Source organism: Rhinopithecus roxellana, chromosome 8 (genome assembly GCF_007565055.1).
Source record: "Rhinopithecus roxellana isolate Shanxi Qingling chromosome 8, ASM756505v1, whole genome shotgun sequence".
NCBI lineage: Eukaryota > Metazoa > Chordata > Mammalia > Primates > Cercopithecidae > Rhinopithecus > Rhinopithecus roxellana.
Genome location: NC_044556.1, coordinates 39540358 through 39567166, shown reverse-complemented (window position 1 = coordinate 39567166; position 26809 = coordinate 39540358). Strand labels below are relative to the sequence as shown.

The following is a 26809-nucleotide window of genomic DNA, read 5'->3' as shown; positions in this document are numbered from 1 at the left end:
CATCTTTGAATTTTTCCCCTACATTATACCAAGGACCTGTTATTATCTCACTTTATTTTTCCAAGGCCATTGTTGCCTACAGATTTTGATCCACCAAGAGAGAACTAATTAGAATCACTCCCAGCTGCTGATCTAGTCCATTGCGTTGAGAGTCTCTTCCAAGTGTATCTGTATCAATTCGTTTAGTCTGAAACAGAATTATATTCCTCTACCCTTGGTTTGCTATTCTCAGCAAAATATACAGATTTCTGTTGTTAAAATTAATAGTTAAAGAAATTCTATTAAATCTAATTCTTCCTTTATGGGGATTTATTGTGCAATTAGGTGTCTGCAACATGTTGGGATAGTAAATTAAATTGTTGCTTCTATTCTTTTAAGGAAGAAGCCCAACATTTGATAGGTCTCTGGATCTTGGAAGCAACAGACGTCACATTTGGTTGCCTATTCTGACTCAATAACTGGATAACTCACAAACCTATCATCTTTGAGTGGGCCCCTGAGCAAGCAAGGGGTATTTAGCTTGTCTAGGTTACAGTGCAAGCAGCATGGACCTTGGCTTTTAGGATCCAGCGTATCCAAAGAGCCCAAAACTGTTATGGCTGGTCAGGATGTTGTGTAAGGGCTACAGCAAGGCTCTACAGGAGAATCACAGTTGAGAACCATAAAATTTTGGAGCAAAACTATGTTCTCTTCAAGTAACTTTTCTTTTTCACTGAACACTTGAACGTGGCCCATCAGAGATCTGAGCTGTTCCCCATGAACTGGAAGCTGTCTGATCCACTAAGCAAAAATTCACAATATATTGAGGATTATTCCATCATTAAGTGGAAATGATTTACAGGAGGTCTCACTCCAGAATGGTCTGAAAGCAATGGTAAGTTGAATAAACAGTGAATAGCTCATATTCTGCTGCTTTTTTACTTCTCTCAACCAGCAACTATAACCTGGTGGTGAGTTCCCTATGACCATCTGACAGAGGAGGAATAAACAGTCTATCCTAGTTTAAATACACCCTCATGTCAGCTGAGGGTGGCAACTGCAGCACCACAACCACATTTGGGAATCCCTGGAGGATTGTGACAAAGGTGGGTATTCCCAGTGGTCCACTTTACCTGGAAGATGAGATGTCCAGAGGTGAGGCTCTACTCTGATTCATGAGCAGTGGCTAGTGTTTGGAGCTGTACGGTCAGGATTTGGAAAGAATAAAACTGCAAGATTAGGGAAGAATCATATTGTTGGACCTCTTCCAATGGATCCAGAGTACGAGAATATTTGTGCCTTACGAGAATACTCATCCAAGGCCTTACTGAGGAAGACCTCAGTAATCAGGAGGCTGTGGTCACGTGCTCTGGCTGAATGTCAGGCAGCCTCTTTCTCCAGTTACTCCAGCGATTGCTCAAAGGGCTCATTCATGAAGCAGCCTTGCTGGAAGGTGCAGAGTTTATGGAATGATTCAGTAACATAAGCTTGTACTCACCCAGGTCTCTCTGACCACTGCTAAGTGCCCAACTGACAGACATAGAGGCCAAATCTGAGCCTCTGATGGAGAGTCAGATCCTCAGGGGCCCGTGTGCTCTGTGGTTGTGGATTATTTGCAATGGATCCTTTCCATCATGGAGAAGGCAATGATTTTCCTCACTGAAATAGATGATTCATTCATTCAAAAATATCGATTAAACACCTACTATGGACCAGGCAGAGTTCTAGGTACTTGGGGTATACCAATGAACAAAGAGAACAAGGTTTGTTGCCCTTAAGAAATCTAGTTTTTAGAGAGATGATATGCAGTAAGTGTAGTAAATCAGCAACGTTTGTTTCAAAGTATGTTTGAAAGTGATAGGTGCTATGCAAAAAAAGCAAATCAGGATAAGGGAGACTGGAGGTGCTGAAGATGGGGGAGAAGTAGTTTCCAAATTTACATGTGACTCAAAGCCTTGAGTCACCAGGGCAGACCTCAAAGCCTTGGTGGATATCAGGGAGGAAGAGCATTCTAAGCAGAGAGCAGCCCATGCAAAGGCCTCCAACAAGCATTTACCTGGTGTGTGCAAGAAGCGGTACAGAAGGCAGCACTTCCTCAGTGAAGTGCTAAGGGGAAGAATGGCAGGAGACTGGCAGCAATGGGGACAATCAGGTGTAGCCTTGTGGGTACTTAGGGCCTCTGGCTTTCACTGTAAGCGAGATGGGGAGGCACTGCAGGGCTTTGAGCACAGTGACCACAGTGCTGAGAATGGGCTGTGGGGATGAAAGGGAAAAAGAAGGGAGACACGAAGCTACCACTATAACAGAAGTGAGTGGCACCTCACACAAGAGTAGAATAACGGGGTGGTATAACGAGGCGGTCTTCTGGGTGTAGATATTTTAACTCTTTATTATGGAAAATTAAAACATACAAAAGTAAAGAGTAGCATAAACCTCCTCTTCTTACCCATCACCCAGCTTCAGAACTGGTGCACATATGACTGATCCTGCTACATCTATACCTACCCACTTCCTACCCACCCTCACTTCATAGGGTTATTTGAAACCAAATCACATAATTTCATCTACTAATTTCATGTACATTGAATCTACATTAATAAGCTTTAATCTAACACTTCAGTATAAGCTATAAAAGTGAATATCCTTTTGCTTTTATAAAAACATCACTACAATAAACTATCATTTATATACAAAAGACACAACAATTTCTTAATATTAGTGTACACATTTTTCTTAGTATCTCATGGGTAATTTTTTTTTCTTAATTTGAGTCAGGATCCAAACAAGACCCATGCATTCCTTTTGGTTGATATATCTCAAGTCTCATTTAATTGATATGTCTTCTCTTTCACTTTTTCTCTTTTTTGGGGGTGATACATGTGACAAATTGATCCATTCATATAATTTGTAAAGATCAAATCAGTGTAATTGGGGTATCTATCACCTTAAATATTTGCCTTTTCTTTATGTTGGAAATATTCTAATTACTTTTCTTCATTTTTCTTTTCTTCTCTCTCCCTTTCTTCCTCTCTCTCCTCTTCTTTTTATTTCATTTCATTTCTTCTTCTTTTTTTTTTTTTTTTTTTTTTTGCCATTTATTTGTTAAAGAAGCTAGGTCGTTTGCCCAATAGCACTTTTTCTCAGTTTGTGTTTTACTGGTTGCAATCCCATAATATTATTTAAACAAGTTCCTTTTTTCCAAGCATTTTCTATAAAACAAGTATTTAGTTAGAAAGACTTGACTGGATTCAGTTTTAACATTTGGGGCATGGATACTTTGTAGGTGGTATTGTACACTTCCATCAGGAGACCTATAAGATTTGGCTGCTGGTTTTTGTCAATTATTTAACCAGCAGGTATATCATGAAACATCCATACAAAATTGTGGCTTCCTATTTCTTTTATTCCTTCTTCATTTATTGCAAGAGTTATTCTCACATTAACGAAGTAGTAACTCAAAGACACAGTTCCTACAAGAAAAGCAACCTTATTTCCTTTGAGTAGGGAATGGTATTTAGAGAATCTGTAAGGAGTGCTTATTGCTTACGGGTTGGTAATTAATTTCTAGGCCTTTTCAGTGAACAGATGTAGGAAATATTTATCTATTTTTAAAGGCAGATTTTATTATGAGTTTATACTAATATTTTAAATTCAAATTTAGGTTTGGAGAATTGTTACTTAAGTTTTTAATTATATATTTGTGTCTCTTTTCTCTAATGTTGCAAATCTTTGTCCCTAATGACATTAACATAATTATCATTTGCTTTTGGAAGCACAGCCTAGAGCTTGCATCTCCAGCTCTTCTGATGTCCTCTTTTAAATTCCTCTGTCTGTAAACCATTTCAGGTGGGTTCTTTTATCTGCAACGGAATCCTGACAATGTAAGCTGTGTGGGCAGAAGTGAAGTGTTTGTGCAGTACCCATGCAGCCACTCACAGTTAAACAAACTGATGCAAGTGAGTCTCCAGTGAGAGAATTGTTGTAGATGTATATAGCAGAGATCCAGGTCACCCAGTCTTTTTCATCTCTGTGCAAATCCCAATTCACCAACATTTGTGCTTCTGTTTTTCAAAAACAGTCATTCTTTCTCTTTATCCCCCTTCTCTAATGTAGACCCTAGGGAATGTATTAGGCCAGGCCTACAGCAAATAATCCAGGGTCTTGTCTTAACTGTGGATCCTGGTCATTTTAGTGAAGTCTTTCACGCCATTCCATCCCAACATCAGAGCAGATGAATGAGTATTCCTGGGAGTGAATGCATATGCATGAGGAGAATTGGAAAGCTGGAATGAGTTGATCATTCCAGGAGCCACAAGGACTGCACTGGGCCTGGGACTTTGGATAAGGTACAGATCACATGAGTAGGACATTCTCGTAACTTTTCATTCTCGTAACTTTTCATTCTCGTGACTTTCTTCATCCTTAGAGCTGATCTCTCCAGCTGAGTTATCTGGGTGTTGTGTCTTCACCTCAGAGTAGACAACTGAGACATCCTGGAATGGAAGAAAGAAGTGGAAACCAAGAGGGAGTATGAGGCTGCAGGTAATGGTGGAGATAAAACTGTGGGGAAATGAAACTCACCTTATCCTCTAGAAGTGTCCTGGAGGTATTAGCTGTGGAGAGAAAGATAATCACTGGACTATGAGCATAAGGATGCACTTAGAACACAGTCTGTTAGCTGATTCCCTAGAGTCTGGGAGCCACTGGGCCCTGTCCATTGATTGTCATGTTTTCTCCACCTCTTCCCCTAACATGTCTTACAATACATTTGACTTTCTGTTCTACCATTTCTTAACCCAGCCCTCTGCAAGTTCTTTTCAAGCTCCGTTGATCTGTAAAGTCCTCCATCAATACCACACTAAGAAACCTCACATCCTTCCTCTACCAGATATTGAGAGATTATTTTTTCTTTCTTAGTTTTAGTTCTTGCTTCTCTTAACTTACAATACTGTCATCTCACCACCCCTGATTGTTTGACAAGTTCCCATTACAGTGCTCTATATGTATGCCCTGTGAGAAAAACTCTCTCCTACATTAACAAGTTCTAGTTCTTGATTTTTATTGCCATGGTTTCCTAGAGTTGGAGCCAGAGTGAGAGGTAAGTTTAGCAGATATGATTTGGTGGACCATGCATATTAGGAGTTAAGAGTCTCAGAGTAAAAGGTAGAATTATCAGAGCAGCAGAGCAATTTTATGGAGAGAGAGAGCCTGAAAAAAAGATACACTCTGGGGCACTTGAGGTTTCTCTCTGTTTCTTACTGTATTGTTACCATATTCTTACCCCAAACCTTTAGGGATTGCAGATATTTTTCATAATATGAGGGAAGCTATGTACTCTCCCCAGAATAATGGTCGTATGCACAAAACTTTGCATATGATTTCAGGGGCTTCATGTAAACCTTGAGGAACAGCTAAAGAAACTGTTCTATAAATCATTAATACTTCAAGTGTCTGAAATGTAACTAGTCTATCAACAGAATACTTGGCTTAAATGGTGTTTTCATAAATATGTCAAGGAAAGAGTATGAAGAGAAGCAAAATGATCAAGAGAGCGCTATAAGATAAGATGTACTCAATCCACCCAAGAAAGGTAGTGGCCTTTCTAATGCTCCCACTCAAAGGGGATCCTGATTAATGGAGGTGGCTCAGGGAACAAAGCAAAAGCAAAGCAAGTGATCAGGTGATATCTGTTGGTCAAATATAATAATAGGCTGTGCATGCAGAAAATACAGCAAGACAGAAGACTTAGTCTTAGCTTTGTCCTTTACTGACTTTGTGACCTTGAGAAAGTCCTTCTCTGAGTCTTATGTGTAATACTTCATTTTCATAGAACACCTTCAGCATCAGGTTACAACTGAAATTCCTAGATTCTAACTTCCCAAGTGAGGTGCCATGGGGAGATTTATACAAGAAATAGAGAGAATTGTTTGTTTCCTTGACTATAAGAACCCAGGTTAATCAACCAAAGCAAGGAAGTGTGGGGAGGAAAAAAATAAAAAGATTTGTTGAAGAGATGTCTTTAGAAAGATTGATCAGTTTATGTCCAATGTGTCTCTGCTTTGGTTTTCTGAAGTGGGAGTAGCAGGTGGAGACCGCTATTTTATAGCCCCCAGCCTGGTGAAGGAGATCTTAGAAATTCCTCTTGAACTTCTGAAGTGATTTTGAAGTGATTTCCCTGATGCTGGGATATAGAGCTCCCACCTCAGAAAGCCAAAGTGGACCACAGGTTGCAGTTACCTACAGTGATATTTTTCTGCTAACAGATCTCAATTCATTAGTGGGTCTTAAAATGGGGTCTGAATAGGATTAAAGAAGTGAAGCAGAACTTCAAGAAACAATTCAGCTTATTCTGGCCAAAATGGACTAACAGGGACTGGATTTGTCTTCCCATTTTAAACAATGAGAAAAAAGGACAAAACAGTGCATTTCAGATATTGCACCAGTTTACCACTAAGCTGTGCGTGGACTTGGGAGTTCAGACAGAGCCTGACTTCTGACTTGAAGCCTTGCTGACTTGAAGTGACAGAGACCAACAGTTCTGTTTTACTAAAGCAGCTAGAATTTGTAGGACAGTACCAAAGAGACAGGAGGAAAACAGATCGAAAGCTCCAGAAGTCTGCAGAGGGCTCTCCTCAAGTCTTTGGCTGAATACTGATAGGCATATTTGTAAGATGAAAGTATCTTAGGCCAGGGTAAGAACCACCGGAGAAGAACAGGCAGAATAATCCCAGAAGCTGATGCAGATTTTGTAATTAATGGACCATCTGATGTAGAATGCATTGCTTTACTATCAGGCTAGATTAACCCTACTCTAAAGGTTGCTTGAGACTCACCCTAACAAAGCTTAAAAGCAAGCCTCAAAAGGATCCAACTCATTCCAAATAACTTACCTTTCTCCAGTATAAAATTTAAAATCTGACAGTAATTAGAGGAATACAATACTGCAAAAATCACATTTTCTAGCACTCAATTAAAAATGCCATGCATATATATGTGTAGTAGACATTTTACAAACATTTATTCATTCAGACCTAAGGGAGACCTTAGTACATACACTATAATGATCACAATATCTATCAGAAGGCTGCTTAATTTCCATCCTGATCATCAGCAAAAGTATACTGTGTCTATTTCAGTACCTATTTTCCCTCCTTAGAATCTAAGCTCCCCATTGCAGGGATTTTTGTCTGCCTTGTTTACTGGTTGACTTCCCATACTTACAATAGTACCTAGCACATAGGAGGTACTCAGTAAATGTTTGTTGAATGAATGAATATAGTTTGCAGCCAGAATCTCTTCCCAGGGACATACCTTCCCCTTCTTCTGCCAGCCGAATAGTCTGGATCTCAGAGTACATCAAATCTCCCTCTTTGGGGTGTACTGGAAAGAAAAGACATTTTCAAGGCTGTTCTTGTTAGTATTAAAGTGCTACAGATACCTCTTCCTAAGCATCATTTCCACTCTTCTTGGACACACAATGGAACAATTATCTGGGAATATCTGGTTTTGGGACACTTTAGGGAGTTCAGAGGCATTTCCCATGGCTGAAAGCGCATTATCTTTCCATGGCTGAGGCCAGGAACAGCTTCCTAGAGGGGAATCCTCACCATCGACATACAGCGACTGAAGCTCCACCTGGGCAGGGTAGATGGAATGGGAGGAGTCTCCTGGGCCTGGAGTGGGAGGGAGCCTGTGAGACACAGAAACACATAATAATCCCTGTCACATTATAACATGCAGGAGAGTGAGATACTCAGGGAGAGCGGCAGAAGAGAAAGAGGATTTGGAGAAAGTCAGCAGCCAACAGGGAACAGGAAAGCCTGAATGGTTTAATCAGAGTTTCAATACATCTATGTAGAGTGAGATTGTTCTTTTGGAAGAAATTCTGGGGCTGTAGGATGGACAGGCTGCCTGGAAACAAGGTTAGGGAGTCTCTGACATCATAGTAACAATCATCGTCTCATAGTTAGAATGATTACTCTTGGTTGGTTAAAAAATACTGGCTTTCCAGCCTGGGCAACATAGTGAGACCTTGTCTCTACACAGAATAAAATAAAGTTGGCCAGGCATGGTGGCATGTGCCTGTAGTCCTAGATACTTGGGAGGCTGAGGTGGGAGGATTGCTTGAGCCTGGCAGGTTGAGATTGCAGTAAACTGAGATAATGCCATTGCACTCCAGCCTGGGTGACAGAGCCAGATCCTGTCTCAAATATATGCGTACTGGCTTCTTCATCATCAGGAAGTAGTGATTAAATATCTTTACTTTACTGTTGGCCTGGTTCAGTGGCTCACACCTGTAATCTCAGAACTTTGGGAGGCTGAGGTGGGTGGATCACTTGAGGCCAGGAGTTTGAGACCAGCCCAGCCAACATGGTGAAACCCAGTCTCTACCAAAAATACAAAACTTAGCTAGATGTGGTGGCTCACGCCTGCAATCCCAGCTACTTGGGAAGCTGAGGCACAAGACTCACTTGAACCTGGGGGGCGGAGGTTGTCATGAGCTAAGATCGTGTCACTGTACTCCAACCTGGGTGAAAATAAATAAATAAATAAAATGTCTTTACATTGTAATGTCTGTACAATTCAAGAAGGAATTAGACATAATCCATACTCCTATTCGTAACCTATGACTGAGACACTGACATAGAAAGAGGAAGATGACAGTATTTTCCAAATGGAAGTTAAGGACATAACATTTAATGAGTATATATGCATGTATGGTGCAAAAAGAAGATTATTAGAAACATAGAGTTCCCTGGAAAACCTAGAACATTTGTAGAAAATCTAGACTCTAGTCATTGTATGCATAGTTATAGTAACACATTGTCTAACTTAATTATAGTACAAGAAATATTCTTTGCCAATCCAGAAAATTTATAACCTTTGGTATTATCCATTTAGAGGAGTAGGTTAAGGTCAAATAAGAAATCTATCATTTTGTATGTATTGCAAACTATTAGCTGACAAGCAAAATTCTAGGAAGCTTCATTTTTGACCAATTCAAGGAGTGTGAAAATGGAAGTATCTAGCTACAGGGCCAAAGAGAAATAACTTGACCTAATTTCGTAACCCCACAGTTTTGCATATTGTGTACTTGGGAAACTAAAAAGGAACTGGCAGAAGCTGAGGTCTCACCTGGTTTCGTCTCCCAAGAAACCAACTCCTGCAAAATAAAGCAAAGATGCATTTATGTCAGCAGAGGGAGCCCTTTCTCAATGACTTCACATAACAGGAACTATCTAAGGGATGTCATCAAGAAAGTCAATTCAAACACCTGCCTGGTCCTGAGTTTTCATGAAAATGAGGTGAAAAAAAGATTGAACAAAGCATATAACTTGTTCAGACCAAGACTGCATACTCCTGAGTTAAATATGCAATTGTTTGAGAATTTATTAAGACTCAAGTCTGTGTTGAAATCCCTCAGGAAACATTACATATAACCAAAGTGTCACTTGGAGAGTAGTGAGCTGTGGGTGAACTTCGAGGAACATCTGTGGCCATGCCCAGAGGAGCACCGGGCTCTGACTCAGGCTCACTAAGGAGAATCGGTCAGAGGTCCAAAGCTCCCTACCTCCAGCTCAATGCAGGACACATAGAAGGTGCTGTCAGGAATCTGGAAAGTTGAATTGAATTAAGAGACAGAGTTGAAGGATGTGGATAATTGTTCTAGAGCTGAAAAAGGTTCTGCTCCTGTCTTCTACACCAGGTTTCTTGGCATCTAAAGCCAGCCTGAGGTGGGCTGAAGCAAGAAGCCTTTGGAAGTATGCAGCAAACAATGCCTGGGACAGACCATGTCCAAGAGGCAGGGGAGGCTGACCTGAGGAGAGAGGGGCTGCTGGAGCACTAGACGGCAGGCTCAAACTCAGACCCAGAAAAGCCCCTGGGGGGACAGAAGGATAAAATTAGCCAGCTCTTATTCTCAGTCATTTCTGCAGAGCACTTTAGTTCATTTTGAATCTCCATTTATGGTGGATTTAGGTTGAAGTATCCAACTGGCCAGTCTGTATGAACCAAAGAAACTGCCTAAGTAAACTGTTCAGATACAGTTTTTGGAACTTTACATTAAAAATTTCACTTTTCCTCCCCTTCCCTGAGACTTAACCAATCAGACTAGATATGAGCAGCTCTCATTCATGGCCTCTATTTGCAAAACTACCCCTTAAGGAAGGGACAGACGTGAGTGTGTGTGAACGCTGGGAGTGGAGACTTGGGAGTGGTGGCCGGGTGGCCACTGAGGCTGGCTGCACGCTGAGTTCAGGGGAAGGGACAGGGCAGGAACTGTGGCAAAGAAAAGAGCACAAACCTGACTTCCTCCGGCGCCAGCAGTGAAACAGCAGGGCCAAGGCCAGGAGAAGAGCACTGAGCAGCCCCCCAGTGGCTCCCGCAGCGACAAGGCCATCTCTGTTGCCTGGGGTCTCTAAGGGGAAAGGACCTGTGTGAATCTCAGTGGAGAGGTTTAGGGCTTGGGATTGCCTTTTCCTCAGCTTAGTTGGGTACTGAGCCCTAGAAGAGAGAAGAATCTAAAGGACTAGGACTCATAAAGACATCTTGGGCCAGGTTTTGGCCAGAAAAGCTCACATTGGGTGGGCCAGGGTCTGCCTGAGTGGAAGAGGAAACAGCTCCCTCTACCTTCAGTGAATCATTTTAGAAACTAACAATTTAGGGGAAATCCTAATGCTGTATTCTGGTAACCTGGCTTCCTGTGAATTGCCCCCAGACACCTGGAGAGATACTGTGGGACCATGGCTCGGCAGCACCTAACTTAGGAACAGCAAACTGCATGAGAGAGAATGAAAATTGCACCAGTGATTAGGGCGCCAATTGAACCAACAGTGACTCTGAGATTGCTCTGCATTGGGACACCATGATGAAATGGCATCAGCCTCCTTCCTCATAGAAGCATGTGCCTGTGTGTTCTGAAGGGCAGGAGAGAAAAAAACGGATGGTAAAAGTACACACAATCAATACATTGTTAGGGGATTTTGATATTTCCATGGGGTCCATTCTCCTATCCTTTCATCCACAGAAAAGGAGGTTTCATTCAATTTACTCATTTATACAGCAAGTATTTACTGAGGCTACCCTGTGCCGGGCACTGACCTAACCCTTGAAGATACAACAGTGAACAAGGCATTAAAGTCCCTGCTCTTGAATTGATAACCCAGGGAGGGGAGACAAGCAATAAACAAATAAATAAATTTATACCATGCCCTGTGGTGATGAGCTAAAGAGCAAAAAGCATGAGAGAGGGAGAGAGAGTGGAGAGTGGGGGGTGGTACTTTCCCATACGTATTCTTGGTCCCCAGGTAAACTAAATTCAGACCTCAGACGCAGGTACCACAGAATTGACAGAGAACATGCAGGTAGTAGAACAACAGCAACACTGACCATGATTTCCATTTGTTTTCATCTATGATTTTGGGCAGAGAGAAGCCATTGGCCAGGAGTGGCTGGTGACATTTCTGATATTATCCTTCCCTCCCTGACAATACCAACATACCTGCACTTTGACCTATGAGTGGTTCCACTGATAGACAGTATTCAGTGGACAGCCAGCCCAGCCTCCCAGCCACAACAGCTGAAAGAGTAGGGTGGACAGCAGGAGAGAAATCTAAGGACAGAGAGGCTTGTCCACTACATCCTGTGTTGAATCTTGCCCTGTCGTCTGCTGGGGCGTCTGCCTGTGCAAAATCAGAATCAGCCATGCCCAGGTCTAGGATTCTAGACTCAATGGGCAGAAAGCAAGTTACTCTACCTTCCTGGTAACTCTATTTCCTAAAAGAAATGGCTAGTTTGGGGAAAGCAATTGAAATTTGTCTCAGTTAGAAAGGCACAGATTCTAAATCCAGGTTGTTGGGTTAGAATCCCAGCTCCTCAACTTACTCACTGTGTGAGCAGGGACAATTATTTAATCTCCCTTTGCCTCAGTTTTTAACTACTTACTGTTGTAAATGAGTTACATGTAAAGTGTTTTGAACAGTGCCTGACACTTAAGTGTTATGTCTAGGGAAGTACTAGTTCTTATTTTGTGGACCTGACACCATGACCTAGACTCTCAGGAACTTCAGGCTGGTCTCTGATTAGCTTAGAGAACACCTCCATAGGTTAAGCCTGCTCCCATACAGCCCTACCCCAGACAACCTCAGTCCATGCTATGGATTGATTTGTACTCTTCTCCCCCAGATTTATACGCTGAAGCTCTAACCTCAATGTGATGGTATTTGGAGATAGGGCCTTTGAAAGGTAATTGGCTTTAGATGAAATCATGAGGGTGGGGCCCCAAAGATAGGATTAGTGCCCTTCTAAGAAGAAACACCAGAAAGGTTGTCCTGCTTTCTCTCTCTGCCACGTGAAGATACAGCAAACAGGTAGCCTTCTGTAAGCCAGAAAGAGAGCCCTCATAACAATCCACATTATATTAGTGCACTAATCCCAGACTTCCAGCCTCCAGAACTATGAGGAAATAGATTTCTGTTGTTTAAGCCCCCCAGTCCCTGGTATTTGGTTATGGCAGTTCAAGTTGCCTGAGACAGCCCACCTTAGCCCAGTGCATGAGGCTACTGCAGAGTTTCTCTCTTTGTTATATATTCTCCTATTTTTAAGCACAGGGGATTTTGCACAAAGTCCATGATTAAAAAATATTTAGGAGGGAATCCCTGTTCCATCAAATATCACTGGATCCTTGACGTCCATTTAATCTTTGAGATCATCTGTTTCCTTAACAGATGTTGACACTTGCTTTCCAGAGCTGTCATGAGAATAAAGTGAAATGATACATGTGAAGTGGCCAGTTCACTGCCTGGATCAGGATCCTGAAGCTGACCCATTCTAATGACCCTAACCCCCAAAAGGAAGAGGAATGATTTATACTTACCAACAAATTCACTGTTATCTCCTCAGAGATTATAATCTTTGAGCTTCCTGAGGCAAACTTTTCAGAATAAGAGCCTTCCTGCAGAAGAAACACCCTCTACCATCAGCGTTACTCTGGATTTCAGGGCATTCAGGAGTCTTTAGAGGGAGCCCTTGGCAGTTTGCAATTTTGCTAATCCCTTCTTTCTCTCCCGTAATCTGATTCTTGAAATGCCATTGAGCCCTGGAATTCAAGACCAGACTGGGCAACATAGTGAGAACCTTTCTCTATGAAAAACAAACTAAAAAATATAGCTGGCCACGGTGGCACATGCCTGTGGTCCCAGCTACTTAAGAGGCTGAGGTGGGAGGATCACTTGAACCCAGAAGGTCAAGGTTGCAGTGAGCCAAGATCACGCCACTGAACTCCACTCCGGAAAATGGAGAGAGACCCCGTCTTAAAAAAAAAAAAAAAAAAATTGAAATGACATTAGCTCAGTCTCAGTCCTTCTCTGCTGGGAATTACACCCAGTGTTATTCCTAGACTGAGATGCAGACTGCTGTGGTACTTAGTTCTGGGGAAACACCTCAGTCTCTTAACCTGGTGGGGCCTGCTTGATCACAAGACTTGCCAGCATCTGGGCTATTAGCATAGCAATCCCCTTGCTGGAGCCTCTGACTAAACTGTTCAGGTTTATGGCTCTGACCAGCAGAGCTGATTTTGTATAAACAGTGCAGCTGTTTTGGGAGAGCAGTCTCCAAAATTTAGAAGTTGGAAATATTAAAAGGATCCAGAAAGAAAACTTCAAAAAGTATCTGGTGAATAGATAAAATACTAACAGGTTATGTCCCAGAAATTGAGCAGGAAAATGTTTCAAGAAGGAGGGAGGGATCAACTGTATCAAAAGCTGGAGGTAGGTCAAATCAAATGGGAACAGTTTTCCACTGGCCTTAGAAATATGGAGATCATTAGTAATTTTGGTAGATTGAGGCAAGCCTGGTGGTGATGGGTTTAAGAAAAAATAACGGAAGTAAGGAGAGTGAATTGAGGAGTTTTACTATATAGGAAAAAAGGAAATCTAGCTTTCCAGTAACTTAATAAAAGCTACCTTCTTTCTTTCTTTTTGGGCTGTAGGGATTAGGGAGGGATGGGAGGGAGGGAGTGGAGCGGAGGGAGTGGAGGAGGAGGAAGAAGGAATGTAGGAAGGACGAAGTAGAGAAGGGAGGGTAGGGCTTCGGAGAGGATCATAAATAAACGCCTCCCTCACTCCCTCCTCTGCTTTCTTTACTTCGTTATTTATGTAGTTCTGTTCTTATGTCTTCTTCTTGGGCTTTTTTCTTTCTTTCTTTTCTTTCTTTTCTTTTCTTTCTTTCTTTCTTTCTTTTCTTTCCTTTCTTTCTTTTCTTTCTTTCTTTCTTTCTGTTCTTTCTTTTATTTCGTTCTTTCTTTCTTTCTTGCTTTCTGTCTTTCTCTTTTCTTTCTTTCTTTTCTTTCTTTCTTTCTTTCTTTCTTTTTCTTTCTTTTTTCTGCCAGGGATGCAACCAAACCTGAGATTGAGGAGGAACTGAAGCCCAGTAAAGACCATTTCCTTAGTGCCAAGGTAGCTGAGTGAGAACATAGCTTGGCCCAGTGTGGCTTCTTAGGGATGGAGGAAGAGACCTATATGAGCTAAACCTGTGAGATCCCAAAGTAAGGCTTCTCTCCTCAATGGACAAAAGGGGGCTCTGTATCTGCTCTCCATGCTTCTTGTGAGTTTCCTGACCCACATACGATTTGGCTGCCGAGAATCCCTCAGGATTCTATTGTAGTAATGAAGGAAAGGAATGCCTCGTGCTTTTGGTTCTGTGAGGCTGCTGGTCTGATGTGTGTGGATGATTTACTGAAAGGAGAGGTGTAGGGTGACAGATCTGTGCCCCACCCAGAAACACTGCTAACGAGGGAAGGCTCCTCTTGGAGATTAACACACAATGGGTCCAAACATAGACAAAAAAAAAATCACCTCCAAAAAGCAAAATGGCTCCCAGCCAGCATTACCTCACTACAGGACCTTACTCTGACCTAATTGAGTCATTAATATTCTAATGGAAGAAATTGTTTATCACAGTGGAGCATGGCAAAATGGAAACAGAAAAAGCAGAATCACAGGGTAATGTTAATTACCTTACCCACCCTTAATTTGAGGAAGTTTGCTGATAATAAATAAGGTCAATAGAGATGAAAACTCACCTCTCACAGTGATATTCAGCAGCGCGCTCTGGACGGGGCCGTAGCTGTTGTCTGCTGTACAGTAGTATCCCCCTGCATGGCTCTCTCTGATGACAGGGAGCTCCAGCTCCGCTTTGGGGGAACGCTGAGTTTTCCTCCCCAGACTCTCATGCGTGTCCTCTCGGTGCCAGGAGAATGTGGTGTACCCTGTGCCTTCAGCCACGGAGCAGACAAGGACCAGCGTCTCGCCTTCAACCGCCTGGCCCCCTGTGGGCTGGGTCTCCAGGACCACCCCAGATACAGGGATCCCTATGTGAAAATGAGACCACAGGTCAGGGCCAGTTATGAAGGAGGGCAGGGCTGGGTAGCTGGGGTGTTGGGCAGGGTCACTTTTTATGTGACTTCAAGATATACTCTTCAGCAGGCACTAACATTGTGACCAACAGACTACGAATTTAGGGCTGAAAATATCACTAAATGTGATAAGCTTTCCATCCTGATATATGAGGTCCCAGGAAAGAAAAAAGGACTAACCCTGAAGAAGCATTTGGGTTTTGTCTGACATCCTGGCTAGAGGTCTGAGTTGTTTTGAGGGAGAGGTAATAGCAATAGTGGCCATCATGGCAGTAGGTTGGACCACATCTGTTTTTAAAAGTCATAATTTGGTACCTAAGTGATGTTTATTGGGCCTATGTATCTCTCCTTCTCTTCTGCTGTACACATCATAGGCACTCACATTGTTCATTGCTACTGATGGATGCTTATCTTCTAAATAGTTTTCCTTAAGATCTAGCCGTTCTAGAATCTGCCAACTCCCTAGCAGGGCACCTTATTTTCTTGTTTTGCTTTGTTTTCCATAGCTCTCAAACATAACTCCATGAGTCAGCTGTGATTCTGAAGTCATAGAATTTCAAAGGAAGACTGAGTTTTTAGGAAAATGGAGGAGAAAAGAAGTCATGTATTTCTCTTATTATAGTACTTCACTTCTTGGCCTAAGCCCAGTTCCTCTGTTGGGATAATAAAACCGGTCTCTGCCACATAGTCCCCATGCCTGCAGAGCCTGAGGGGCCCAGAGAGGCAGGGAAGACGCCTGGTTCTCCAACACTCACGCTGCACATGGATCTGTAGCGAGAGACTGCGCTTGTGGATGTTCCCCATCACTGTTTCAGCACCACACCAATAGGATCCTGAGTTTTCTCTCCAGATGGCTGGGAGCTGGAGTTCCCAGGACCGGCTCCAGTTTGACAGGATGACCCTGTCATCTCTGAAGAAGATGAAATGAAGTGGGGTGTCCGACCGCTCTGGAGGAAGCTGTGTTTCACAGCTCAGGTTTACAGAATTCCCCTCTGTAGGTTGAGAGTCTGTAGCTTTCAGCTCTGGATGTGGAAATAGTTCTAGAGAGAAGAGGTAAATCAAGTTCTGAGCATGAGAGTATTTAGCACTCTGGGAGAGACAGGTTTGGATGCTCAGTCCCAGGAAACTTCAGACACACAGCAAGACAAACTTGTCAAGCCCACTATCAAAATTTTCTACCACAGGTTTATTCAAGTACAATCACCCCACTTTCTCTGCCTCTTAGAGGACTTGTGCCTCTTATCTATCCAGAGTTTCAATAGTAACCCATAAATTCCTTCCTTACATTCTCAGTTTCCCACCCCTGACATTACTAAGCAAATCTATATGAACTGAAAGACTCACCTTGAATTTTAATTATTTTGAAATTTGATCTAAATACATCATTGTTGTCTCCATATCCAAAGCATTGATAATTGCCATTGTTATTTGAACTTGCATGTGGGATAAGAAGATCCCAGCTTTTATTAAAATTGGGAAGAATTTTTCCATTCCAAGTATATTTCACAGCAGTCAATTTCTCGTTCCTCCTTCTGTGGCATCTCAGAACCAACGTGTCACCTTCAAACACAGAATATGGGACCTGCAGGATTAAGGAGTCTGGAAAAGACACAGAGAGGAGATCGTCATTCAAAGCATTCCTGCTACTTCCTTCTTCTCTGTCTCTTGAATTACAAAGGCTTTATTGTTTTCTTCTTTCTTCCACAAGATGTAGTCTCTTGATCCAAGCTCACAAAACTCCTCCTAAATCAGTGTAACATGCTTCGGATACAATTCCTAAATTTCCTAAATAAATCCCAGAGGCAACTATTTTATCATTCAAGGTCAGATTCCAAAGATAAGGAGTCTAATATGGAGAATAAAAGCTGAGAGGAGGGGTGATCAAAATCCCTGACCTAATAGAGTACGTCCGAACTTAAAACCAACCTGCTCACCGAGTCTCAGAGCAGGAGCTATGAAAGAAGGGGCACTTGGAGAACTATGTGAGGAACTCTTCCTGGGCATTGGAGTGTGATTTGTAGCAGGATTCTTGTCAGAGACACAGTCTAGGTTCAAGGGACAGTGGATGTGGTCCTCTATGGAAATTCCATGCTGTTCATATTCTAATGATTCTAATTTGAGGTAAGCTATATCTCTTCTTTCTTAGATGACTGTATTGAATGCCTATGCCTGTAGACCATGCCCTTGCAAGTGACCAAAATCATTATCAATCAGGTAAAACTGGATGGGAGGAGCTGTGGGAGCTTGATGCCAATCAGAGGGAAAACTAGCAATGAGGAAGGGGCACCTAACAACAGGTGGGGATAAAAAGCATCAAGTCGGAGATTTCCCACCTCTGAGCTCCTCTGATGGCACTTCTGTCCTCAGCACAGTTATGTGTGTGTAACTTCTCCCTTATGAGGTTATAAAGCCCTGCAGGGCAGGATCTGAGACAGTTTCATTTTTGTACTCCCTAAAACGAATTCATTTTCTTGACCGTGTAAGTGTGTGGGGATGTCGATTAATATTAACCATTTAAACTCAAGTTTCAATCATAGTTTGAAAAACACTTGTAGACATTGGATGGAAAATGTGAAACTAAAGGAGCTGGGATCGAGGGTTAGAGAGGAGTGAAAGACCCCAGTTCGTGGAACCTCCAGGGAGCTAAGATAAACGGAAACTCTTTATAAAGTTTCAACTAATTCACCTTCTTTCTCACCTGAAGAAAAGAGCAAGCGCACAGGGTTACTTCGCGGGGAGCCCTGGGCCTGGCATCTGTACCGTCCAGATTCCCGAACCTTGAGGGTGTTTCCTGGGGTTACGGTCAACTTTTCTCTCCAATAGTGCAGATGATACCATATTGTTTTCTCTGTTGCATAGAACTGAAATCCATTGCAAGTCAGAGTCACTCTCTCTCCTTTGAAGAATGTGGTCCATGGAGGATGGACGGAAATCACAGGTTTGTGTGCAGCTGCTGAGGAGGAAAGAGTAGTAGGCCTGAGGTGGAGGTGCCTGCAGTCCCAGCTGCAGTGGCTTGTGTAGGTTACACTGGAGGACACGGCTTGGGAGTTCCCTAAGAGGCCCCTGGATGACTTCTGTTTCCCCAGGTTGCAGGTGAGCTGTGCTCACCTCCTCCAGGGTGTAGTGGCTGCTCAGCGGTCTATAGCAGCAGATTGGCCTTTCAGAGGGAGGGCAGCCCTGGCAGGATCCACTCAGCAGTGATAGATAATGGGAGGCTCACAAACCCTCTCGCTTGTTTCAGTGAACCAAGTCCTCAGGTAGGTAGTTGGAAATTGCGTTTCTCCTGGACTCTCACCTGAGATCTTGGTGTTACAGGGACCTCTTTAAGATGAGTTCTAGTGTGTGAAGGGTACCAGAAAATGCCATCTCCAGGCTTGTCTCTTTGGCATATGGATTATTTTGAGCCAAAGGCCATTGAGAATCACCAGAAAAGTTCTAAAAGCAAGGCACAAGTTTTCCTTTATAAGCGAAAAGGGAAGTTTTCCCTTATAAAGGAAATTTCCTTTTGTAAATGTGTCTCCCTCTCCCACACTAGGAAGAGGAAGACTCTTAACAACTTTCATCGATAGAGAAGGCGTTGACTTAAATATGCATAAAAACCCTTGTTTACCATGTTTTTCCTAGTCAACCTGCCACAGCCTGCCTCTCCCACCCAGAAGCCCAAAACTCCTTTTCCTTTGTTTAGTCCAAGATGATATACAGGTTGAGTATACCTTATTCAAAACACTTTGGAACAGAAGGGTTTTGGAGTTTGAGTTTTTTTCAGATTTTGGAACATATGCATAAACCAAAAATCTGAAATATGAAATGCTCCAATGAGCATTTCTTTTGATCATCATGTCAGTGCTTAAAAACTTTCAGATTTTGGATTTCAGATATTTGGAAGAGGGATATTCAACCTGTGTAAATCTCAATCATCTGGCTGCCTCCTTCAGCCATTTTTTTCTTTGTAAATTCCCCTGTGTATGTACATAATTAAATTTTTTTTTCATTTGTTAGTCTGTCTTCTTTTTTTTTTTTTTCCAAGGAGTCTCGCTCTGTCACCCAGGCTGGAGTACAGTGGCGCGATCTTGGCTCACTGCAACCTCTGCCTCCCAGGTTCAAGCGATTCTCCTGCCTCAGCCTCCTGAATAGCTGGGACTACAGGCGAGTGCCACCATACCCAGTTAATTTTTTGTATTTTTAGTAGAGACGGAGTTTCACTTTCTTAGCCAGGATGGTCTCAATCTCCTGACCTCGTGATCCACCTGCCTCAGCCTCCCAAAGTGCTGGAATTGCAGGCGTGAGCCACCGCGCCTGGCCTAGTCTATCTTTTATCAAGTTAATGTATGGGCCCCAGAAAATAAACCTGTAGGATCAAGAGACTTTTTCTTTGCCCTCTTAAGGTTTGCTGAAAAATCAACTGATGAAAGGCAGATTCATAGGAGAAATGGCCTACAAATTTATTAACATGTGCAGGGCAGAATTACAGAGTGATTCCCCAAATATACCAATAAGGCCCAGACACTTACACAGCCATTTTTGGAGGGGAGTGGGGAGACGGGGAATGTAGGTAACTCTTTTGAAGGGCAATAAATAATGACCATGGTGAATTAATGGATAAATGGTTCTATTTGGAAGATGAATGAGCCTGAAGGATAGATATTTTCTTGTGATGGGGTCTGTTCAGGTGTGGTTACACCCGTCAGTCTTCTTTTCTACAGTAGAGAGGAAGGAAGAACAGCTGTGCTTACTGGTGGGTCGATTGGTCTTTAGGTGGATAGGGAAAAGTTTCTTCTGCTGGTCTTTAAAGGCCTTTAATTCAAAATACTAGTTATACCAAGTGGCCACATTTTGGGGTGAAATATTTTGGTTTTCTTCAAACCTAAGAGAGATGGAAATTTTTTCCCTCCCCTACAGGTAGCATGAGCATGTGGTGGGATAGGGGTTATAGATGGAGTGAATATAGAAATCAGGAGGTCAATTAGACTATTATGGAAAGGGGTTTAATTTATGTTTTTACTGTCAAGAAATATGTATGGGAGAGGTGAGCAGGCTCTGTCTGTCCTAAGAAATATATCTAGACAGCTGCAGAGAGTAAGAGTGCAGGGAGCTAGGTGGTCCTAACTTCCCAGACCTCAAAGCACTCTCTTGTGACAGTAAAATAGTAACCCTACATGAAATTAGGCCCTAAAATCTTTGAAGCATTGGTGGATAGAAACTGAAGAATTTGAGGATAATACAAATTAAAAATAAGAGGCTTAATTCTCCCTGACAAAAGGAAGAGACTTTTCTTCCTCTTTCAGAATTTCTTTCTCTGTCCTTTGCAAATGCATGTAAATGTTTATATTGGTTAAATAACCAAAACAGCATGGTACTGGTACCAAAACAGATATATAGACCAATGGAATGGAACAGAGGCCTCAGAAATAACACCACACATCTACAACCATCTGATCTTTGACAAACCTGACAAAAATATGAAATGGGGAAAGGATTCCCTATTTAATAAGTGGTGCTAGGAAAACTGGCTAGCCATATGTAGAAAGTCGAAACTGGATCCCTTCCTTACACCTTATACAAAAATTAACTCAAGATGGATTAAAGACTTAAATGTAAGACCTAAAAACCATAAAAACCCTAGAAGAAAACCTAGGCAATACCATTCAGGACATAGGCATGGGCAAGGACTTCATGACTAAAACACCAAAAGCAATGGCAGCAAAAGCCAAAATAGACAAATGGGATCTAATTAAACTAAAGAGCTTCTACACAGCAAAAGAAACTATCATCAGAATGAACAGGCAACCTACAGAATGGGAGAAAATTTTGCAATCTACCCATCTGACAAAGGGCTAATATCCAGAATCTACAAAGAACTTAAACAAATTTACAAGAAAAAAAACAAACAAACATCAAAAAGTGGGCAAAGGACATGAACAGACGCTTCTCAAAAGAAGACATTTATGCAGCCAACAGACACATGAAAAAATGCTCATCATCACTGTCATTAGAGAAATGCAAATCAAAATCACAGTGAGATACCATCTCATGCCAGTTAGAATGGTGATAATTAAAAAGTCAGGAAACAACAGATGCTGGAGAGGATGTGGAGAAATAGGAGCGCTTTTACACTGTTGGTGGGACTATAAACTAGTTCAACCATTGTGGAAGACAGTGTGGCGATTCCTCAAGGATCTAGAACTAGAAATACCATTTGACCCAGCGATCCCATTACTGGGTATATACCCAAAGGATTATAAACCATGCTACTATAAAGCCACATGCACACATATGTTTATTGTGGCACTGTTCACAATAGCAAAGACTTAGAACCAACCAAAATGTCCATCAATGATAGACTGGATTAAGAAAATGTGGCACATATACACCATGGAATACTCTGCAGCCATAAAAAAGGATGAGTTCATGTCCTTTGCAGGCACATGGATGAAGTTGGAAACCATCATTCTCAGCAAATTATCACAAGGACAAAAAACCAAACACGGCATGTTCTCACTCATAGGTGGGAATTGAACAATGAGAACACATGGACACAGGGCAGGGAACATCACACACTGGGGCCTGTCGGGGTAAGAGGGCTGGGGGAGGGATAGCATTAGGAGAAATATCTAACGTAAATGACAAGTTGATGGGTGCAGCAAACCAACATGGTGCATGTATACCTGTGTAACCAACCTGCACGTTGTGCACATGTTCCCTAGAACTTAAAGTATAATAATAATAATGATAATATAATAAATAAGCCTACTGCCTGGCTCACAACCCTGGGAAGTCCTGGGAACCACCTTTTTGAATACAAACATCTAGAGAGAGAGTTCCTCTGTCTCTCTCAGTTCCTGTGGGAGAGTAAGGACCTAACTTTGGTGGCCTCAGCTTTCTCCAGTGTGCAAAACAACTTGCTGTTGTAAAGACAGAAGTTTGTTTCCCTTCAGTTACTTAAGATGACGGGGTGGAATCCTTTCTGTCTTTGCAGCTTCTTAGTGGATTGTCTGTGATGTTCATCATATTCTGGCTTATTGCTTATTCGATAATACAAATGTTTCCTTTCTCTACTACCCTTGTGGAGAGGATTTCTGAGTTGGGAGGAGATTTTGTTTTTAATTGTGTGCCTTCTAAGAAGAAACTGTTTCTGAGGCTCTTTTTAATCTGAATGTTTGTGTTCTGAGTTTTGTAGTTCTGACTTTGTGCTGGCTAACAACAAAAGTAACTACAACACAAATTATTCACTATTAGAAATATTCACTCAAACGTCCTTACCAATATAATACTACTCTCTAGCCTTCTCCAAGATCAGTGCTTTGGTAGGCTAATCTTTAGTAGGTGTACAAATGAAAATTGATTGCTATTTTAGATTCTGCTGAAGACGCAGTAATTTATAAACTTGGTAATAGTTATGTGAAACCACTGATCTGATGAGTTATAAAATCACTGAAGAGTATGGCCCAGCAAGACCTATTAATGATTATGAAGGAGAAATCAATAATAGGGAAAACACTTGTTTGGCTCTCAAAAGTCAGTTCCAATGCTCTTCTCTTTAACCTGTTGCCCACTAACGTGTTTGAAAAAATGAAGTACTAACTTTCCCACCTACATGATCCAGGTCTGAATAAAGGGATGTCAGAGAAATAATGCTAGGGATGGACTAGGGAATAAGGATTCTGGGAAAGTGCTGTTCCTTTATTTGAAAGAAGAGATGTACTCTGGGTGCTCTTTGACAGCTTCGCTTTCCTTCTCCACCTGCCTCCCTACTTCTCCCCACTTTCTGCCTTCAACAAAGTCATGAAGCCTGGAGCTGTTGCAGCTACCACATTTTGAAAAGTCAATATTAGATTCATGCTTTGTCCTACACATTGCCTATGGTAATGTCACTTCTGTGAAGTAGAAAATAAAACACATTATTTTCATTTGTATTGATTTTCAAAAATGAAATCTCAATTTTGGGGATTGCTATTTACTATAAAATTTTTAATAGAATAACTTCCAATTATTTTCTTCTTGGAACCTTTTCTACTCAGATGAGGACTGTCTGCCTTTAAGGATTTATAGACAATTGACTTTTTAAAGTTTAAAACTTTAAATATTCTTGCCTTTGTCCAGAAGAACTTCCCAAACAGATCTTTTAATACATCTAAATTAGAAGAAAATGCCCTTTCTCTGTTTGGGGGGAAAAAAGAAAACTGTAAAATAACCCAACTTTATGTTTTACAGGAAGAAGCTAAATGTTCTGTTTGGTAAGGTGAAACATCTGTGTGTCTCTGCAGAATTTATTTTATTTTATTTTTCAGATGGAGTCTTGCTCTTGCCCAGGCTGGACTGCACTGGCCTGATCTCAGCTCATTGCAACCTCCACCTCTTGGGCTCAAGTGATTCTCCTGCCTCAGCTTGTAATCACGTGCCACCACGACAGGCTAATTTTTTGTATTTTTAGTAGAGATGAGGTTTCACCATGTTGCCCAGGCTGGTCTTGAACTCCTGACCTCAAGTGATCCACCTACCTCAGCCTCCCAAAGTGCTGGGATTACAGGCATGAGCCACTGTACCCAGCCTCTGCAGACACTTTTTAAAAAGAAACTTCTGTATTTAAAGGTTTAGACAGAATACCCGATGTCATCAGTGGGAATGGGGCTGTGTTTCTGCTGAAGAGAATAGAAAACCCTACCAGTATGTTCCTGGGAAGCACCTGGATGCGGGGCAATTGACACTTAGGCAATAGGTCTTCTACTGGAGGGAAGGAGAATTTATTTCCTTTGATGTGTGCAACTAGACTCTTCTTTGCTCTGAAGAAGCTGCCCCTGCTATGTGCAGGTGGCCCTATGGCCAAGAAGGGACATAACTTTTCAGGGCCTTCGTGTGTTTGAGACTGAGTTGATGGGCTTTGAGATTAACTACATCCTTGGCTGTAGTGAATTCAAGACACTTTTTGTATTTCATTTCCCCATTCAAGAACCATTAGCAAAGTCTGCCAAGTTATAATCTTGTCTCAGGAAGGGTGTGTGGGAAATAGTCTGTGTCCATGGCACCAAGGAGGGGAAGAACAGCAGACTTAGGAGCCGCAAGAGACAGTGCACCTCAAGGGGGCCAAGACCCTTGCTGGCTCCAGCAGCTCCTAGGGTGCTCTAGAGGAATGGCCCAAACACCTGTGAGGCGGCTCCCTATGGAGGATGGGACTTTTTGTTGACCAGTAGGGTAGATGGAGACTCAGGGTCATCATAATTTGAGCTATTCACAGAGAAGCGTGTCTCCATCGGATGTGGAAGTTGGGGATAAATTTGTTACACATGGTTAGTGGAAAAGCTGCTGGAGCCCCAGCCTCCCCCAGTGAAGTATTGGCTTATTTCTACCCTTTTCCTCTCTGGATGCTATGCATTCCATCAGGCTTGGCTAGAATCCCACATCAGGCGGGGTGGCAGCTCCTCCTCCTGTGGACTCTGTGACACATATCCCAGGCCCTGCCATGTTTATCCAGCACAATGGCAGTTTTGGTTTAAGAGAGTGACCCCCAAATAGCCTGATTCTTAGAGTCAGGGTCACCATACCAGCTGATGTTTCCACATCCCTGCAGTCCTCAGGAAAAGAATGAAATGGACAATGGGGACTCTTGTAAGTATTTGAGATAAGATATAGTTATTAGGAAATCTAGAGACATAAAGGAGAAAGAAAATAAGGACTTACCAGATTGTCCACAGACTGGAGCTGAAAGAGAGTAAAGAGCCAGCCATCAGCATAGGCAAGGAGTCCCAAACTATTCACCCTGAGAGCCCACACACTCGTATGCTACTTCCAACCAAGAGGAAGAGAAGCACGTTCCGTTTCACCCATCCCAGGGAAGTAGGGAAACACAGTGGCCAGACGCTCAGGCTGTGGGTTCAGACGGTCTGGTTTGAATTTTAGCTGTATGACCCAGGGCAAACCACATGAACTTTCAAGTCTCAGTTTTCTCATTTGAAAAATGAGGCTCTCAAAATGGACCTCATAGTAGTACTGTAAGGAGTTAGATCCATAAGGTTTCAATTAATGGCTGCTGTCATTAATTTTTTAGTATGGGACTGCTGCTGCTCCCTCTTCTCTTGACTCAGAACACTTATTATCATAGCTAATTTGGAACTCAAAATGAGACAGACAGTAGAGGGTAGTAGTTAAAAGCCTAGTTTCCAAAGTTAGATTATGGGTTTGAATCCTGTACTAGCTGCATAAACCTTAGGGACAAGACCAACATCTTTGTGCCTTCATTTCCTCATTTGTAAATGGGAGTTATAAAAGTTCCACCTGATCAAATATTAGAGAATTGGATAAATTTATACGTGGTGTAACCTTAGAAACGTGGGATGTGGTCAGGGCTCAGCAAAAATTAATTGACATCCTCACACATTATCGTATAACTATTTGCGTAATATTTTTCTCCTATTGTCGAGTCAGATGTTCTTGCATATGTACATTGAGGTTCTATTGAGAATGTCACCTCTTGAGGGCAGAATCTCTGTCCTTCAGGTCTCCATATCCTCTGTGGTGCCCAGCAGTGTGGTATGCCAAGTATACCCATCCATTCACTCCTTAGTTCTCATCATATGTCAATCACACTAACAGGTCTTCCCTTAGTTGGGGTCTGGGGATCAGGTGGGAACTAGACAAATATGCTTAATAAATATTTAATGTACAACAGACTGACTGTTCTTTAATTCCCTAGCTTGAGCTACTAGAAATCAGTGCCTCATTTGTACAAACACTGACAAGTGGTACAAAAGCAGGAAGAAAAAAATCAAAGGGAAACCATCTTATCTCTCCTCTTCTCATGCTCTTTGCAAACATCAGAGTAGGTTTGATCTTAGAATACAGAGAAGGAAATAACTATTCCCAGCAGATGATCCTTTCTACCTGAGTTCACAATCAGGACTTGGTCCTTCACAAAGAACTCAGTCCATCTTCTCTTCTGGGTCCTCATGCTCTGTGACTTAGGGACTGAACCTAGCCATAGGTTTCTTTTTACATAAACAAAATAAGTCCATTTGGGGGTAAAATGATTTTCCGTAGGCAATTAATAGCAAAAGTAGATGAGAAATACATCTTTGGAAATCAATCATTATCATTTTTCCCCTTCTACCAGTAAATCATTATCTTTCCGTTTTGTTCATTTTCTGCTGTTCTAAAATGGGAGTAAAAATCCATGATTGCAGCAGCCCAGAAAAGAGGGCTTTTGCTCATGGTGAGGCTCAGCTTTGCAGCAAGCAGAGGCCTCCTCTCAATCACTTACCAAAGAGCAGCAAGGACGCCCACAGCAGCATGGAATCCTGCTCCAGGGTTAGAGAAGGAGTTCTTAGTAGACAAGCCAGGTCAGCCCAGATTGCCAAAGTAGCACTCGCCTACACCAGCACCAGCAGTGAGCTCAGTAAGCTTCGTCTCTGCATAAAGCTGATTGAG

General features: G+C 42.1%; 1 protein-coding gene and 1 long non-coding RNA gene across 5 annotated transcripts; one reads left to right on the top strand and one right to left on the bottom strand.

Moving 5' to 3' along the window:
- Positions 1-556: 556 nt before the first annotated feature.
- LOC115899259 lies at positions 557-11079 on the top strand. The gene is made up of 3 exons (XR_004058977.1): positions 557-874; positions 4406-4521; positions 10697-11079. It is a non-coding gene; the product is annotated as an uncharacterized LOC115899259 (long non-coding RNA).
- Positions 3585-26809, bottom strand: FCRL4 (Fc receptor like 4). Of its 4 annotated transcripts, none has more exons than XM_010381265.2 (12): positions 26643-26809; positions 25067-25087; positions 18090-18344; positions 16736-16990; positions 16147-16431; positions 15059-15346; positions 10283-10396; positions 9115-9142; positions 7587-7669; positions 7291-7359; positions 4561-4592; positions 3585-4472 (listed from the first exon to the last, which is right to left on the bottom strand). In XM_010381265.2, the coding sequence occupies exons 1-12, from the start codon at positions 26671-26673 to the stop codon at positions 4362-4364; spliced, it is 1572 nt and encodes a 523-aa protein (XP_010379567.2). In that variant the 5' UTR covers positions 26674-26809; the 3' UTR covers positions 3585-4361. The 4 variants fall into 4 exon arrangements, 3 of the variants coding, with proteins under 3 accessions (XP_010379567.2, XP_030792856.1, XP_030792858.1); XM_030936996.1 differs by having other exon boundaries at positions 18090-18341; positions 26643-26779; XM_030936998.1 differs by lacking the exon at positions 18090-18344 and having other exon boundaries at positions 26643-26779.

Excerpts from the sequence above, each read along its gene's own strand:
- FCRL4 (XM_010381265.2), bottom strand. The coding sequence starts at position 26,673 with ATGCTGCTGTGGGCGTCCTTGCTGCTCTTTG. Across the intron at positions 9,143-10,282 it reads CTGGCGCCGGAGGAAGTCAG|GAGTTGGTTTCTTGGGAGAC; the intron begins GTTTGTGCTCTT and ends TTTATTTTGCAG. Across the intron at positions 4,593-7,290 it reads GCTGGCAGAAGAAGGGGAAG|CTAATACCTCCAGGACACTT; the intron begins GTATGTCCCTGG and ends TTCTCTCCACAG.